Consider the following 15303-nt stretch of genomic DNA (forward strand, 5'->3'; position numbering starts at 1 on the left):
GGATTCACCTGGTCAGTCTACAGTATGTCATGGAAAGAGCAGGTGTCCTTAGTGTTTTGTACACTCAGTGTATATATATTATTCCCCTTTATCATAATTGGAGGGATTGGAGTCCCAGACACTTGTGCAGAGCGTGTGGAGACCCAGTGGAGGGTGGGCTTCGACTGAGCTGTATCCTATACTCCTGTCTTAACTCTCCTCAAATGGGATGACTGTCAGCAAATCTATTCCCCTTCCACCATGGTGATAGTGGAGACATCTGCATACTGTGTGTGGAAATCGAGAGAGTAAAGAGGTAGGGCCCAATAAAGCCCTTTGAATTGAATTGGTAGGGAAGGGAGAGCACTGGAGGAGAAATTTGACGTTGACTAGAAGAGTGGGTCTTGATCGTAAATATATCTAGTGTGGGAGAGTGATAAAACCAGTGAGGGGAGGTGGTTGGGGGAGGAGCCCGCTCATAAACTTCTATTTTCTTGTCCCCCTGCAGATCTGCTGAAGTGTGAACTTTCACCTCTCTCCCCTTTGGCCTGTTCTGTAAAGAGCTTCTGTTGTTGAGGAGCGAAGACTCGGCTGTACTTGGCTGTGCAGGAGACACCAGTGAAGGTCGACACACTTGCAGCAGCAACAACAACTACCATCAACAAGGCCCCTAGTGTCAGACGTCTGTGACATTCCACAAACGAGTCCAAGAAAGAGGGTAGGAAGGAGACTGAGAGGGAGTGTGAAAGCTAGAGGATAAGTGTTGTACCCTGAGAAGATTCCACTCACTTTTTCTCTCTGAAGACTGGACTAGACAGGACACACCCTGTCCAATATTGCAATAGGAACATTAGTCTCTGGACTCCATCAGACAAAACAAACCATTGGAAAAACTAACCACAGTTGTATTGATTTTTTGTCCCTCTAGCCCTTTTTCGACACCCACTGATTTTCACTCAGTTTTTTTCTGCCACTCTGCAAAGATGGCCCTGTGTATTTTGTCATGGGGGCGGACTGTTGAGTGTTGATCCCGGGGAAGAGGTGACTCACAGCCAGGACCATGTCTTGGAAGAGGAACTACTTTGCGTCCGGAAGCGGTGGGCTGCAGGGGATCTTTACCCCACGCACCATGACATCCATCGCCCCCAGTAAAGGACTCAGCAATGAGCCGGGCCAAAACAGCTGCTTCCTCAACAGCGCATTGCAGGTAGGGATACAAACACACACACACGCCTGCTTGCACGCGCACACAGCACATTTTTTATCTGAATTTTAAATTCAAGACTTTCTTAGAAATTACAGTTAAGTCGGAAGTTTACATACACTTAGTTTGGAGTCATTAAAACTTGTTTTTCAACCACTCCACAAATTTCTTGTTAACAAACTATAGTTTTGGCAAGTCGGTTAGGACATGCATGACTGTCACGATCGTCTGAAGGAGCGGACCAATGCGCAGCGTTGCGAGTGAACATGATGACTTTATTAATTAAAGCAACCACGAAGAAAACAACAAATGACGATACGTGAAGTTCAAAATACTGAAACACACTAACAGCAACACAGAAACAATAACCCACAAAACAAAGGTGAAAACACACAGAATATATATGGCTCCCAATCAGAGATAACGAGCCGACAGCTGACACTCGTTACCTCCGATTGGGAGTCATTAACCAATCACACTACATACAAACAAAATGAAACTCACCCATCCCCAACACCACCAAATGAAATACACCCAAACACAAGAAAATGAACAACCCTGGCTCAATATAAACGTCCATAGAGCCAGAGTGTTACAATGACACAAGTAATTTTTCCAACAATTGTTTACAGACAGATTATTTCACTTATAATTCACTGTATCACAATTCCAGTGGGTCAGAAGTTTACATACACTAAGTTGACTGTGCCTTTAAACAGCTTGGAAAATTCCAGGAAATGATGTCATGGCTTTAGAAGCTTCTGATAGGCTAATTGACATCATTTGAGTCAATTGGAGGTGTACCTGTGGATGTATTTCAAGGCCTACCTTCAAACTCAGTGCCTCTTTGCTTGACATCATGGGAAAATCAAAAGAAATCAGCCAAGACCTCAGAAAAAAAATTGTAGACCTCCACAAGTCTGGTTCATCCTTGGGAGCAATTTCCAAATGCCTGAAGGTACCACGTTCATCTGTACAAACAATAGTACGCAAGTATAAACCCCATGGGACCACGCAGCCGTCATACTGCTCAGGAAGGAGACGTGTTCTGTCTCCTAGAGATGAACGTACTTTGGTGCGAAAAGTGCAAATCAATCCCAGAACAACAGGAAAGGACCTTGTGAAGATGCTGGAGGAAACAGGTACAAAAGTATCTATATCCACAGTAGAACGAGTCCCACATCGACATAACCTGAAAGGCCGCTCAGCAAGGAAGAAGCCACTGCTCCAAAACCACCATAAAAAAGCCTGACTATGGTTTACAACTGCACATGGGGACAAAGATCGTACCTTTTGGAGAAATGTCCTCTGGTCTGATGAAACAAAAATAGAACTGTTTGGCCATAATGACCATCGTTATGTTTGGAGGAAAAAGGGGGAAGCTTGCAAGCCGAAGAACACCATCCCAATCGTGAAGCACTGGGGTGGCAGCATCATGCTGTGGGGGTGCTTTGCTGCAGGAGGGACTGGTCCACTTCACAAAATAGATGGCATCATGAGGAAGGAAAATTATGTGGATATATTGTAGAAACATCTCAAGACATCAGTCAGGAAGTTAAAGCTTGGTCGCAAATGGGTCTTCCAAATGGACAATGACCCCAAGCATACTTCCAAAGTTGTGGCAAAATGGCGTAAGGACAACAAAGCCAAGGTATTGGAAAGCCCTGACCTCAATCCTATAGAACATCTGTGGGCAGAACTGAAAAGGCATGTGCGAGCAAGGAGGCCTACAAACCTGACTCAGTTACACCAGCTCTGTCAGGAGGAATGGGCCAAAATTCACCCAACTTATTGTGGGAAGCTTGTGGAAGTCTACCCGAAAATGTTGACCCAAGTTAAACAATGTAAATGCAATGCTACCAAATACTAATTGAGTGTATGTAAACTTCTGACCCACTGGGAATGTGATGAATGAAATAAAAGCTGAAATTAATAATTCTCTCTACTATTATAAATTCTCTCTACTATTATAAATAAAGTGGTGATCCTAACTGACCGAAGACAGGGAATTTTTACTAGGATTAAATGTCAGGAATTGTGAAAAACTGAATTTAAATGTATTTGGCTAAGGTGTATGTAAACTTCCGACTTCAACTGTATATGTGACCCACCAAAATAATGTTAAACTAACACTTCTCAAAGTGTTCACAAACTAACACCCCTAGAGTGTTGGTACCTAACACCATGGGTGTTGCAAATTCCGACTTTAGTGTTAGGGAATAACTCATGTAGTGTTACAGTATTTTTTTTGGTGGGGGAGGTTCTTTTAACGTTGTAGGTTGTAAAGCCTTATTTGCATATTTCCCAGCATGCCTTTCAATTGAACATGAGCGATACCCACCCATGACTGTGTTTGTTATTGACAGAGACATAGTTGTTGTATTCAATAACTTTTATTCCTGAAGCCTTCACCAAGTGAGTGACTGCCTAAGTGAATGTGTTTGAGTTAAAAGTCAACCCTTTATATATTATGCATTTCATAAGGCCTTTAGTTATTGCCTTGTTATCCTCAACATTTTGCTCTTAAAATCTTGGTTTATGTGCCACATCAGACCTGCAAGTCACAATAAACTGGTTTGTGAAGTGATTATTAATTCCTTATGGAATCCAGCCAGAGGGAGGACATCCAACAATTTGAATATTTTATCACCCACAACCTGCATTCAGAATGACTGCTATTGTTAAGGACACAACAAACAAGACTACCTAAACCATCTAAACTGGAACAACCATCTCAGTAACGGGTGCAATAAATCCAACCCCTTACAGATTGGATTAGTTTAGAAAAGTTATTTATCTTTGTATAGTATAAGATCAATTAATCAGTCAATATGCATGCAGAAATATAGATATTAAAACAAATTATTCAAAAAATCTACCTGCAACAAAGCATTCTGGGAAAAATTATAGAGGCCCCTCCCACGTCTTTTTCACTCAGAGAGTTAACGGAAATGAACTCAACACAGTCGAGTAACAACAACACCACACAGTGTTGACTCCACTGTGATTCAAATAACACTTAATTTATTCACTATATGTGGGGGCAATTTCAATCCCACTGGTGTTAACCCCACCAGAATCAACACTTGGGCTGACCCCATTTATTTGTTTGTCGATAGGCTGTTGGTCGACCGAGATTTCTTTAGTCGAGCAGTAGCAAAAAAAAAAAAAGTAATGTCTGAGTGGACTAATCCATTGTGGAGGCTGTGGGGATGGCACAGTCCATCACTCTAAGACATGTGCTACTGAAATTGAATATGGATAAGGACAATGGTGATAATAATATTATTTTATAAGAAATGCGCTTTCTCCCGCGTTTGATAGCGGTCGCTGTCCGCGGTTCAGAAACATCAGTGTGCTGTTGAATTGGCGCCTTTCCCTAGACCATGTTGCTGTGTGCATAATAGCAATATTAACCAGCATATTGGTGTTGAGAACAATGCGGCGGAAGCAGCAGCGGGGTTAGGAGACGAGAAAACAGCCCATGCCTTAATTGTCTAAGAAAAGGAGAGAGGAAACCCCAACTTAGTAGCCTAACTGTTAAATGTGCCTGGCTTTATTTATCATCCATATATATCTACAGAAACAAGACAGATCCTGCTTCTGTTGCCTGTTTGTTTAATAGCCTACTGATTCCGTGAGCACCAAGCCTCATGCAACCACAACATGTCGGATAAACAATATCGCAAATTCGGCTATTTTTTATCTTTGCTATGCTGTAATGAAGGCTTTACACTTTTTTTGTTAGAACAGCCTTTCTGGTATTATTTAGCTCAGTTGGTAGAGCATGGCGCTTGCAACGCCAGGGTTGTGGGTTTGATTCCCACGGGGGGCCAGTATGAAAAAATTAATAAAATAAAAATGTATGCACTCACTAACTGTAAGTCGCTCTGGATAAGAGCGTCTGCTAAATGACAAAAATGTAAAATGTAAATGTTGTTTACACCGTTCCAAATTGTCAGAAAAATAATATTTATAATAATAACCCTCCTTTTTCTTGATCTCCTTCTTATTGTTATTATTACTACTATTATTATGTTCATCATTATACTAATAAGAAATGTCATTATCATTACTAGGTTTAGTATAGCAGCCTTTTATAACCACCATCGAGCTGTAGGCCTAAATGTGCATCCTTTTTAGTCTTAATACATTTACATTTTTACATTTTAGTCATTTAGCAGACGCTCTTATCCAGAGCGACTTACAGTTAGTGAATACATCTTTTTTTTTTTTTTATACTGGCCCCCCGTGGGAATCGAACCCACAACCCTGGCGTTGCAAACGCCATGCTCTATCAACTGAGCTACATCCCTGCCGGCCATTCCCTCCCCTACCCTGGACGACGCTGGGCCAATTGTGCGCCGCCCATGAGTCTCCCGGTCGCGGCCGGCTGCGACAGAGCCTGGATTCGAACCAGGATCTCTAGTGGCACAGTTAGCACTGCGATGCAGTGACTTATAAGCCTATATTTCAATATTTATATAGGCTACTGTATCAATCAATCATTACTTTATTAATGTCATCACAAAGCATACAGTGAGGGAAAAAAGTATTTGATCCCCTGCTAATTTTGTACGTTTGCCCACTGACAAAGAAATAATCAGTCTATAATTTTAATGGTAGGTTTATTTGAACAGTGAGACAGAATAACAACAAAAAAATCCAGAAAAACGCATGTCAAAAATGTTATAAATTCATTTACATTTTAATGAGGGAAATAAGTATTTGACCCCCTCTCAATCAGAAAGATTTCTGGCTCCCAGGTGTCTTTTATACAGGTAACGAGCTGAGATTAGGAGCACACTCTTAAAGGGAGTGCTCCTAATCTCAGTTTGTTACCTGTATAAAAGACACTTGTCCACAGAAGCAATCAATCAATCAGATTCCAAACTCTCCACCATGGCCAAGACCAAAGAGCTCTCCAAGGATGTCAGGGACAAGATTGTAGACCTACACAAGGCTGGAATGGGCTACAAGACCATCGCCAAGCAGCTTGGTGAGAAGGTGACAACAGTTATTCGCAAATGGAAGAAACACAAAAGAACTGTCAATCTCTCTCGGCCTGGGGCTCCATGCAAGATCTCACCTCGTGGAGTTGCAATGATCATGAGAACGGTGAGGAATCAGCCCAGAACTACACGGAAGGATCTTGTCAATGATCTCAAGGCAGCTGGGACAGTAGTCACTAAGAAAACAATTGGTAACACACTACGCCGTGAAGGACTGAAATCCTGCAGCGCCCGCAAGGTCCCCCTGCTCAAGAAAGCACATATACAGGCCCGTCTGAAGTTTGCCAATGAACATCTGAATGATTCAGAGGAGAACTGGGTGAAAGTGTTGTGGTCAGATGAGACCAAAACCGAGCACTTTGGCATCAACTCAACTTGCCGTGTTTGGAGGAGGAGGAATGCTGCCTATGACCCCAAGAACACCATCCCCACCGTCAAACATGGAGGTGGAAACATTATGCTTTGGGGGTGTTTTTCTGCTAAGGGGACAGGACAACTTCACCACATCAAAGGGACAATGGACGGGGCCATGTACCGTCAAATCTTGGGTGAGAACCTCCTTCCCTCAGCCTGGGCATTCAAAATGGGTCGTGGATGGGTATTCCAGCATGACAATGAACCAAAACGGCCAAGGCAACAAAGGAGTGGCTCAAGAAGAAGCACATTAAGGTCCTGGAGTGGCCTAACCACTCTCCAGACCTTAATCCCATAGAAAATCTGTGGAGGGAGCTGAAGGTTCGAGTTGCCAAACGTCAGCCTCGAAACCTTTATGACTTGGAGAAGATCTTCAAAGAGGAGTGGGACAAAATCCCTCCTAAGATGTGTGCAAACCTGGTGGCCAACTACAAGAAACGTCTGACCTCTGTGATTGCCAACAAGGGTTTTGCCAACAAGGGTTTTGCCACCAAGTACTAAGTCATGTTTTGCAGAGGGGTCAAATACTTATTTCCCTCATTAAAATGCATATCAATTCATAACATTTTTGACATGCGTTTTTCTGGATTTTTTTGTTGTTATTCTGTCTCTCACTGTTCAAATAAACCTACCATTAAAATTATAGACTGATCATTTCTTTGTCAGTGGGCAAACGTACAAAATCAGCAGGGGATCAAATACTTTTTTCCCTCACTGTATGAGTCATTCCTTATTTGAAATGCAATCAAGCATTTTAGCTTTAAAATAAAATAACAAAGCGAACCTTGAATAATTAGTGTAAACAATAAATAAACTGTTCCATTTCGGCAATTGCATTCACGAATGCATGTGACTGTTTTCAGTCTTTGCTGTAATAAAGGCTTAAAAAACAACAACAACAACAACAACAACAACATTAAAACAGACTCTCTGGTACGCATATAATGTATTTAGTGTTATTTACATGGTTCCAAATGGTCAGAAAAATTATATTGTAATCTAACAGCACCTGTTTGGCACACATAATATGCACGCAGCGCTTGCTCCTTACCTTATTTTCTTGATCTCCAGTATTTTACACAACTACTCAAATTTATTCCACACATCTGACTTCCCCTTTACCTCCTGAGCAACCATTAAACATTCCCCCGTATGGAGTTTATTTGTCATGTCCTCTGCATCCATTTTGTTGTCACATGTGACAGTGTTTGGAGATTGTTATATCCAATTTATTGACGTGATTATGATATGCTATAGGTCCTATTGGTCACGTGCATGAGATGCATACATGTGTCACGTAAAGAGAGCAAGGGTTAAGGCAATAGGGAATTGTTTTCCTAAACATAACTTTTCAGTCAGAAATGGCTGTAATTATGTTGCAGCTTCAGCAACCCGGACAGCGTGATAAACACTGTTGATGTTCTGTGGTGGTCGCTGCAGCAGGGAGGAGAGAGAGACAATGGGTGCTAGTCACACAGTCACTAGCGGTTTTTCTTTTTACACAGTCTGAGCCCGGCCCGGCACAATCAAAACAATTGCGGTCGGACTCCCTCTAGTCATTTGTGTGTCTTAATGATTTCCTCAAACAGTGCACTTAAAGCATCAGACAAGCTCAGTGCATATAGTTGATTTTATTAAAACACATAGGATGTGTCTATGGAAAAATACACGTTTAGAAATTTTGACCAATCGATTGGTTGAAAGAACAGACGACTCTCGACAGCCTTAATCAACACTCAGATATAACACAACACTTTTTACCTTAACACCAAGATTCTAACACTTGTACATTTGCTGTGTAGGCTACTTTAGGCTATCTGATAGGCTTATCAGGGGCTATACCATGGCAAAGCAAACCATGGCAAAGTTGAATTACAATCATAAACTGAGATTTTAATGAAATGATACAGTGCCTTGCAAAAGTATTCATCCCCCTTGGCGTTTTTCCTATTTTGTTGCATTACAACCTGTAATTTAAATTTATATTTATTTGGATTTCATGTAATGGACATACACAAAATAGTCCAAATTGGTGAAGTGGAATGAAAAAAATAACTTGTTTCAAAGAATTCAAAAAAATAAATAACGGAAAAGTGGTGCGTGCATATGTATTTACCCCCTTTGCTATGAAGGACCTAAATAAGATCTGGTTCAACCAATTACCTTCAGAAGTCACATAATTAGTTAAATAAAGTCCACCTGTGTGCAATCTAAGTGTCACATGATCTGTCACATGATCTCAGTATATATACACCTGTTCTGAAAGGCCCCAGAGTCTGCAACACCACTAAGCAAGGGGCACCACCAAGCAAGCGGCACCATTAAGACCAAGGAGCTCTCCGGTCAGGGACAAAGTTGTGGAGAAGTACAGATGAGGGTTGGGTTATAAAAAAATATCAGAAACTTTGAACATCCCACAGAGCACCATTAAATCCATTACTAAAAAATTGAAAGAATATGGCACCACAACAAACCTGCCAAGAGAGGGCCGTCCACCAAAACTCACAGACCAGGCAAGGAGGGCATTAATCAGAGAAGCAACAAAGAGACCAAAGATAACCCTGAAGGAGCTGCAAAGCTCCACAGCGGAGATTGGAGAATCTGTCCATAGGACCACTTTAAGCCGTACACTCCACAGCGCTGGGCTTTATGGAAGAGTGGCCAGAAAAAAGCCATTGCTTAAAGAAAAAAATAAGCAAACACGTTTGGTGTTCACCAAAAGGCATGTGGGAGACTCCCCAAACATATGGAAGAAGGTACTCAGGTCAGATGAGACTAAAATTGAGCTTTTTGGCCATCAAGGAAAATGCTACAGTTGAAGTCGGAAGTTTACATACACCTTAGCCAAATACATTTAAACTCAGTTTTTCACAATTCCTGACATTAATCCTAGTAAAAATTCCCTGTCTTGGGTCAGTTAGGATCACCACTTTATTTTAAGAATGTGAAATGTCAGAATAATAGTAGAGAGAAATTATTTATTTCAGCTTTTATTTATTTCATCACATTCCCAGTGGGTCAGAAGTTTACATACACTAAATTAGTATTTGGTAGCATTACCTTGAAATTGTTTAACTTGGGTCAAACGTTTCGGGTAGCCTTCCACAAGCTTCCTACAATAAGTTGGGTTAATTTTGGCCCATTCCTCCTGACAGAGCTGGTGTAACTGAGTCAGGTTTGTAGGCCTCCTTGCTCACACACGCTTTTTCAGTTCTGCCCACACATTTTCTATAGGATTGAGGTCAGGGCTTTGTGATGGCCACTCCAATACCTTGACTTTGTTGTCCTTAAGCCATTTTGCCACAACTTTGGAAATATGCTTGGGGTCATTGTCCATTTGGAAGACCCATTTGCGACCAAGCTTTAACTTCCTGACTGATGTCTTGAGATGTTGCTTCAATATATCCACATAATTTTCCTTCCTCATGATGCCATCTATTTTGTGAAGTGCACCAGTTCTTCCTGCAGCAAAGCAACCCCACAGCATGATGTTGCCACCCCCGTGCTTCACGGTTGGGATGGTATTCTTCGGCTTGCAAGTTCCCCCCTTTTTCCTCCAAACATAACGATGGTCATTATGGCCAAACAGTTATATTTTTGTTTCATCAGACCAGAGGACATTTCTCCAAAAAGTACGATCTTTGTCCCCATGTGCAGTTGCAAACCGTAGTCTGGTTTTTTTATTGCAGTTTTGGAGCAGTGGCTTCTTCCATGCTGAGCGGCCTTTCAGGTTATGTCAATATAGGACTCATTTTACTGTGGATATAGATACTTTTGTACCTGTTTCCTCCAGCATCTTCACAAGGTCTTTTGCTGTTGTTCTGGGATTGATTTGCACTTTTCGCACCAAAGTACATTCATCTCTAGGAGACAGAACGCGACTCCTTCCTGAGCGGTATGACGGCTGCGTGGTCCAATGGTGTTTATACTTGCGTACTATTGTTTGTACAGATGAATGTGGTACCTTCAGGCGTTTGGAAATTGCTCCCAAGGATGAACCAGACTTCTGGAGGTCTACAATTTTTTGGCTGATTTCTTTTGATTTTCCCATGATGTCAAGCAAAGAGGCACTGAGTTTGAAGGTAGGCCTTGAAGTACATCCACAGGTACACTTCCAATTGACTCAAATGATGTCAGTTAGCCTATCAGAAGCTTCTAAAGCCATGACATCATTTTCTGGAATTTTCCAAGCTGTTTAAAGGCACAGTCAACTTAGTGTGTGTAAACTTCTGACCCACTGGAATTGTGGTACAGTGAATTATAGGTGAAATTATCTGTCCGTAAACAATTGTTGGAAAAATTACTTGTGTCATGCACAAAGTAGATGTCCTAACCGACTTACCAAAACTTCTTGTTAGCAAGAAATGTGTGGAGTGGTTGAAAAACGAGTTTTAATGAGTCCAACCTAAGTGTATGTGAACTTACGACTTCAACTGTATATCTGGCACAATCCTAACACCTCTCATTACCCTGAGAACACAATCCCCACAGTGAAGCATGGTGGTGGCAGCTTCATGCTGTGGGGATGTTTTTCATCGGCAGGGACTGGGAAACTGGTCAGAATTGAAGGAATGATGGATGGCGCTAAATACAGGGACATTTTTGAAGGAAACCTGTTTCAGTCTTCCAGAGATTTGAGACTGGGACGGAGGTTCACCTTCCAGCAGGACAATGACCCTAAGCATACTGCTAAAGCAACACTCGAGTAGTTTAAGGGGAAACATTTAAATGTCTTGGAATGGCCTAGTCAAAGCCCAGACCTCAATCCAAATGAGAATCTGTGGTATGACTTAAAGATTGCTGTACACCAGCGGAACCCATCCAACTTGAAGGAGCTGGAGCAGTGGCTAGATGTCAAGATCGAGCTTCTTGGTTACAGCAGAGACATTCAATACCCTCCTGGATCACGATCCCTGCTGCCTAAATTGTTTTGTGCATTTTTTTGTTTTTATAGCGCCCCTTGTGTGCACTTCCGGTAATACCATACACCCCGGTATGGTACAGAAACGGTATGACGGTATGACAATCTGGATACTGCCTAACCCTAGCACAGAATAAGGCACAATTGGCCAAAAAAATCTAAATACATTTAAGTTAGTGAAAGTGTTTCTTGCACAGAGATTTTGAGATCCTCTGTCCAACTGTCATAATAAAAATTCTCCTGTCGGATTTATCAATAATTATGCACATGCGCAAAGGGATTTATGTACAATCCTAGCAGTCAAACGAGTTAAATCGACATCCTTTGATGTAAAAAGATCTGTCGAGTTTAATAAGGCCGAATCATAATTTCTCTTGCGACGTATGCAAATTCTTTTATTATGTCACATTAACTCACAATAATTATTATTTTGATGGAAACCGAATTTTGCTTCTGACGTCGCTACAAGTTATGTTGACATTCCTTCTTAATTTGCTCGATAACGTTATGGAAAAAAAGTTCGACTTCTGTGACACTTCAGGGGAGGAGCAGTGATTACGGACATTAACAGACAGTAATAGACTAGTTTTGTGTGGCACCCTTCGGAAACTATAGTGGAACACAACTCTCTGAAATACGTGTTAGTATCCTCACTTGACATGACAGAGAGGGGGAAACAATACATTTAATATAGCATAATACACACACCCAGTATGTTCTCAGAACTTCATGCGCCAAGTGTAGCTTTGAATATTTCAGTGTGGTAATGTTCTTCACTCGGAGTCTGCTTCCCATACTTTTAGCTTCTCATACCCACATTCTCAGATTAGTCCAATTTCCAAGCTGTCAGTGATATGAAACTAAATGCTAGATCTCATTATAATCAGCCTTTGTTCCTGACTAATCCCTCTACTGATGCATTACTGTAATTACAGATTCTCATGTTGTCCCATACAATGTCAATCCATTGATAAATATAAAACAACAATAACAGCAATTCATTTGTTCTACAGGACAACTAACCATTATGTAGTCGTCTTCAAATTCAAGCACTGCAAGTCACCACACCAACAAGTCACCAAGTCATCCTTGAAGGACTCATGTTAAGTAAATTATTGGTGAAGTAGGCTTGAGTCTTATGAAATGCCTGGATAACCAGCCTCTCATTAGTGTACTCATAGACACTTTACTTGACGTAGTGGGTGGGAGACTCTTCTCCACTCTCTCATCCAGATGGACTCAGCCTGAAAAAGCACAGAAGTGGCTTAAGAAAGTGGTTCTACCATTGCCTTCTATAGGACTGCTGGCCAGGCACTGCCAGCTTGACTGGGAGGACCCACTCACACCGTACTTCGGGGGAAATGGGAAATGGGCGTTTCCATAGTTTAATATGGTGCCTGCCAGGCAGTCAGTCGCCTGTGACTTAAGCCAAGCTTTTAGTCCCCATAAACAATTGGCAGACAGATGATGCCACACACCATAATTACCTAGCCAAACAACCTGTCATTAGTTTTCACTCTATTTTTGGATTACCATATAATCAGCCATATAGAAATACAGGGGCTTAGACGACTGATAATACCTCCAAAGCTACAAATTAGTGTCAGTTATGAGTAAGGAGACAGAGGGGGGGAGCTGATAATGTATTGTCTGCTGCTGGGAGCCATAACAATATGCTGAAACAGCTCATCGGAAGCCCGGGGGCGAAAACAGTCAATTTTTGTCTGAAATTAAATGCTGTACGTTAACTAGGCTTCATTAAGTTCTCTGATATTGTCGCTTTTTTTTTTTACCTACACATGGTTTAACAGGCATAGCTTTGTTGAAAATGAAATAATTTTGGAACATTTGAATATGGGCATATAAAAAGTATTTAAGCAAATAAGTTCTATGCTGAGTTGGAAGTACACTCTTAGAAAAAAGGGTTATTCGGCTGTCCCCATAGGAGAACCCTTTTTGGTTTCAGGTACAGTACGTGGAACCCAAAAGGGTTCTACCTGGAACCAAAAGGCTTCTACTTCGAACCAAAAATAGTTATTCAAAGGGTTCTCCTATGGGGACAGCCGAAGAACATTTACATTTACGTCATTTAGCAGACGCTCTTATCCAGAGCGACTTACAAATTGGTTCTAGATAGCACCTTTTTTCAAAGAGTGTACTGTATGTCAGAAGGTTTGCAATCCACTGCATTTAAAAGTGTAATCTGGACATGTACATATTGCTATATGCTATTAGAATGGTTTAATTTCAGTCTATTTCTGAGTTTAAGTATGTTTTCTAATGTTAATTTGCTACAGCTCAAAACACTTTGATTGATGTCTAGAACCCACCATGTTAACATATAAAGTTCAGCCCAGAAACCACTTCTGGTAGCTGCAGGACTCTGCTTAATTACTGTCCCTGGGTGAAAGGGTTTATTGAAACCTGAGGTACATACCTGCCCTTCTATCTTTGCTTAGAGGAGAGGATCTGAGGTACCTACATTTGAGAGATGATTTAAGCACTAAATTACAAGTTCTTCGCTATGTGGATGAGCATCAGTCAGTGATGGAACCGAATCCTACATGTACTTTCTTATTTTTTCGTTGGCAGTGTGAATACATGCCTGAGGCCCGAACAAATATCTTTAGCTTTACCCCTCTCTAACATCACCGCTACAGTTTTATCTAATCATGGTCTTTTGAGTTTCTGAGGCATGCTATGCAGGGACGCACAAAAGGCCATTTAGTTTGAGTTCACATTCTTCATCAAATGTTTGAAAGTAAAACCTTCATACCGAGGCACATAATAAGAACCAGTTGAGTTACAGGAAATGGGAGAGGGGAAAACATGAGAGTAGGAGAAATGTAGCGTCTAGACACCCCCTGTGTTTGTAAACACCTATCTGAGTGTAACTCACACACATGAGTCATGGGTCATGTTTAAGATTAAGGACCTTCTGGCCTTAGTTAATTAGCTTCCTATCATGTGAAAGGAATCTAAAATAAATGTCAAGACTGATATGTAAGATTTAAACAGGATACAATGAAAACATGTATAAAGTATCTTTAGATTGATTGCAACATTCTAGTGTCTCTTTTCCTAACACCCGGCATTGAGCATCTAGGCCTATTTAATTTACAGCCTAATATGTACAGTAGGGGCGGCAGTTTGCAATGATTTATTCATTCATTTGAATATGTTAATGTATTCTTATAGAAGAACAATCTTTCTGCTAAAATATTTGCCACTCAGTTTTCTCTGTGTTCTTCATTTCCCTTGCTCTCATCCAGACTGATCACAAATGGGGCTGACAACCACAGCAAATGGTCTGTGTTGTGACTGTCTGTGCATATCTGGTTTTAATAGATGAAGCAATTGAGTAGCTCCTATTGAAGCCGTGTTGAAAAAAGAAAGGGGCACGGGAGCATGGAAGTCACACTGCATTGAAAGGTTCATTGAATGTCCTATAAATCCCAGGGGGAAATCATATCACTCTTTTATAAGATGTCCGATTTAGCGCTGAAGTTCCATTTGAAATAGGACATTCATTTTGCCAAAGGACAGCTCCACAATACTGTCTGATAGTCCATATCGGAAAAGAAGCAGCCCATGGCATCCCTCTGTCAAGTAAATGTTTTCCAGATTGAAAACTTCATCAGATGGAAATCTGTCCAATCTAGTGGTCCTGTGTGTTGGGTATTTGGGCATCTGTCTTTCATGTGTTCTAGGGCTTGAGATGGAAGGAAAGAAAAAACAACTATTACATAACCCATTTCCCGTCACGACTCGAG

General features: G+C 41.2%; 1 protein-coding gene across 1 annotated transcript in view; it reads left to right on the top strand.

Annotated features, from left to right (window-relative positions):
• Positions 1-1039: 1039 nt before the first annotated feature.
• usp54a (ubiquitin specific peptidase 54a) overlaps positions 1040-15303 on the top strand; it is a gene marked incomplete at its 5' end in the record, with an annotated part of 62019 nt that continues 47755 nt past the window's right edge. Inside the window, one exon of the mRNA XM_084153235.1 lies at positions 1040-1186. Coding sequence (XP_084009361.1) covers positions 1040-1186 — 147 coding nt within the window. The remainder of the gene's footprint in view (positions 1187-15303) is intronic.

Source organism: Coregonus lavaretus, assembly GCF_964263955.1.
Source record: "Coregonus lavaretus genome assembly, chromosome: 36".
Lineage (NCBI taxonomy): Eukaryota > Metazoa > Chordata > Actinopteri > Salmoniformes > Salmonidae > Coregonus > Coregonus lavaretus.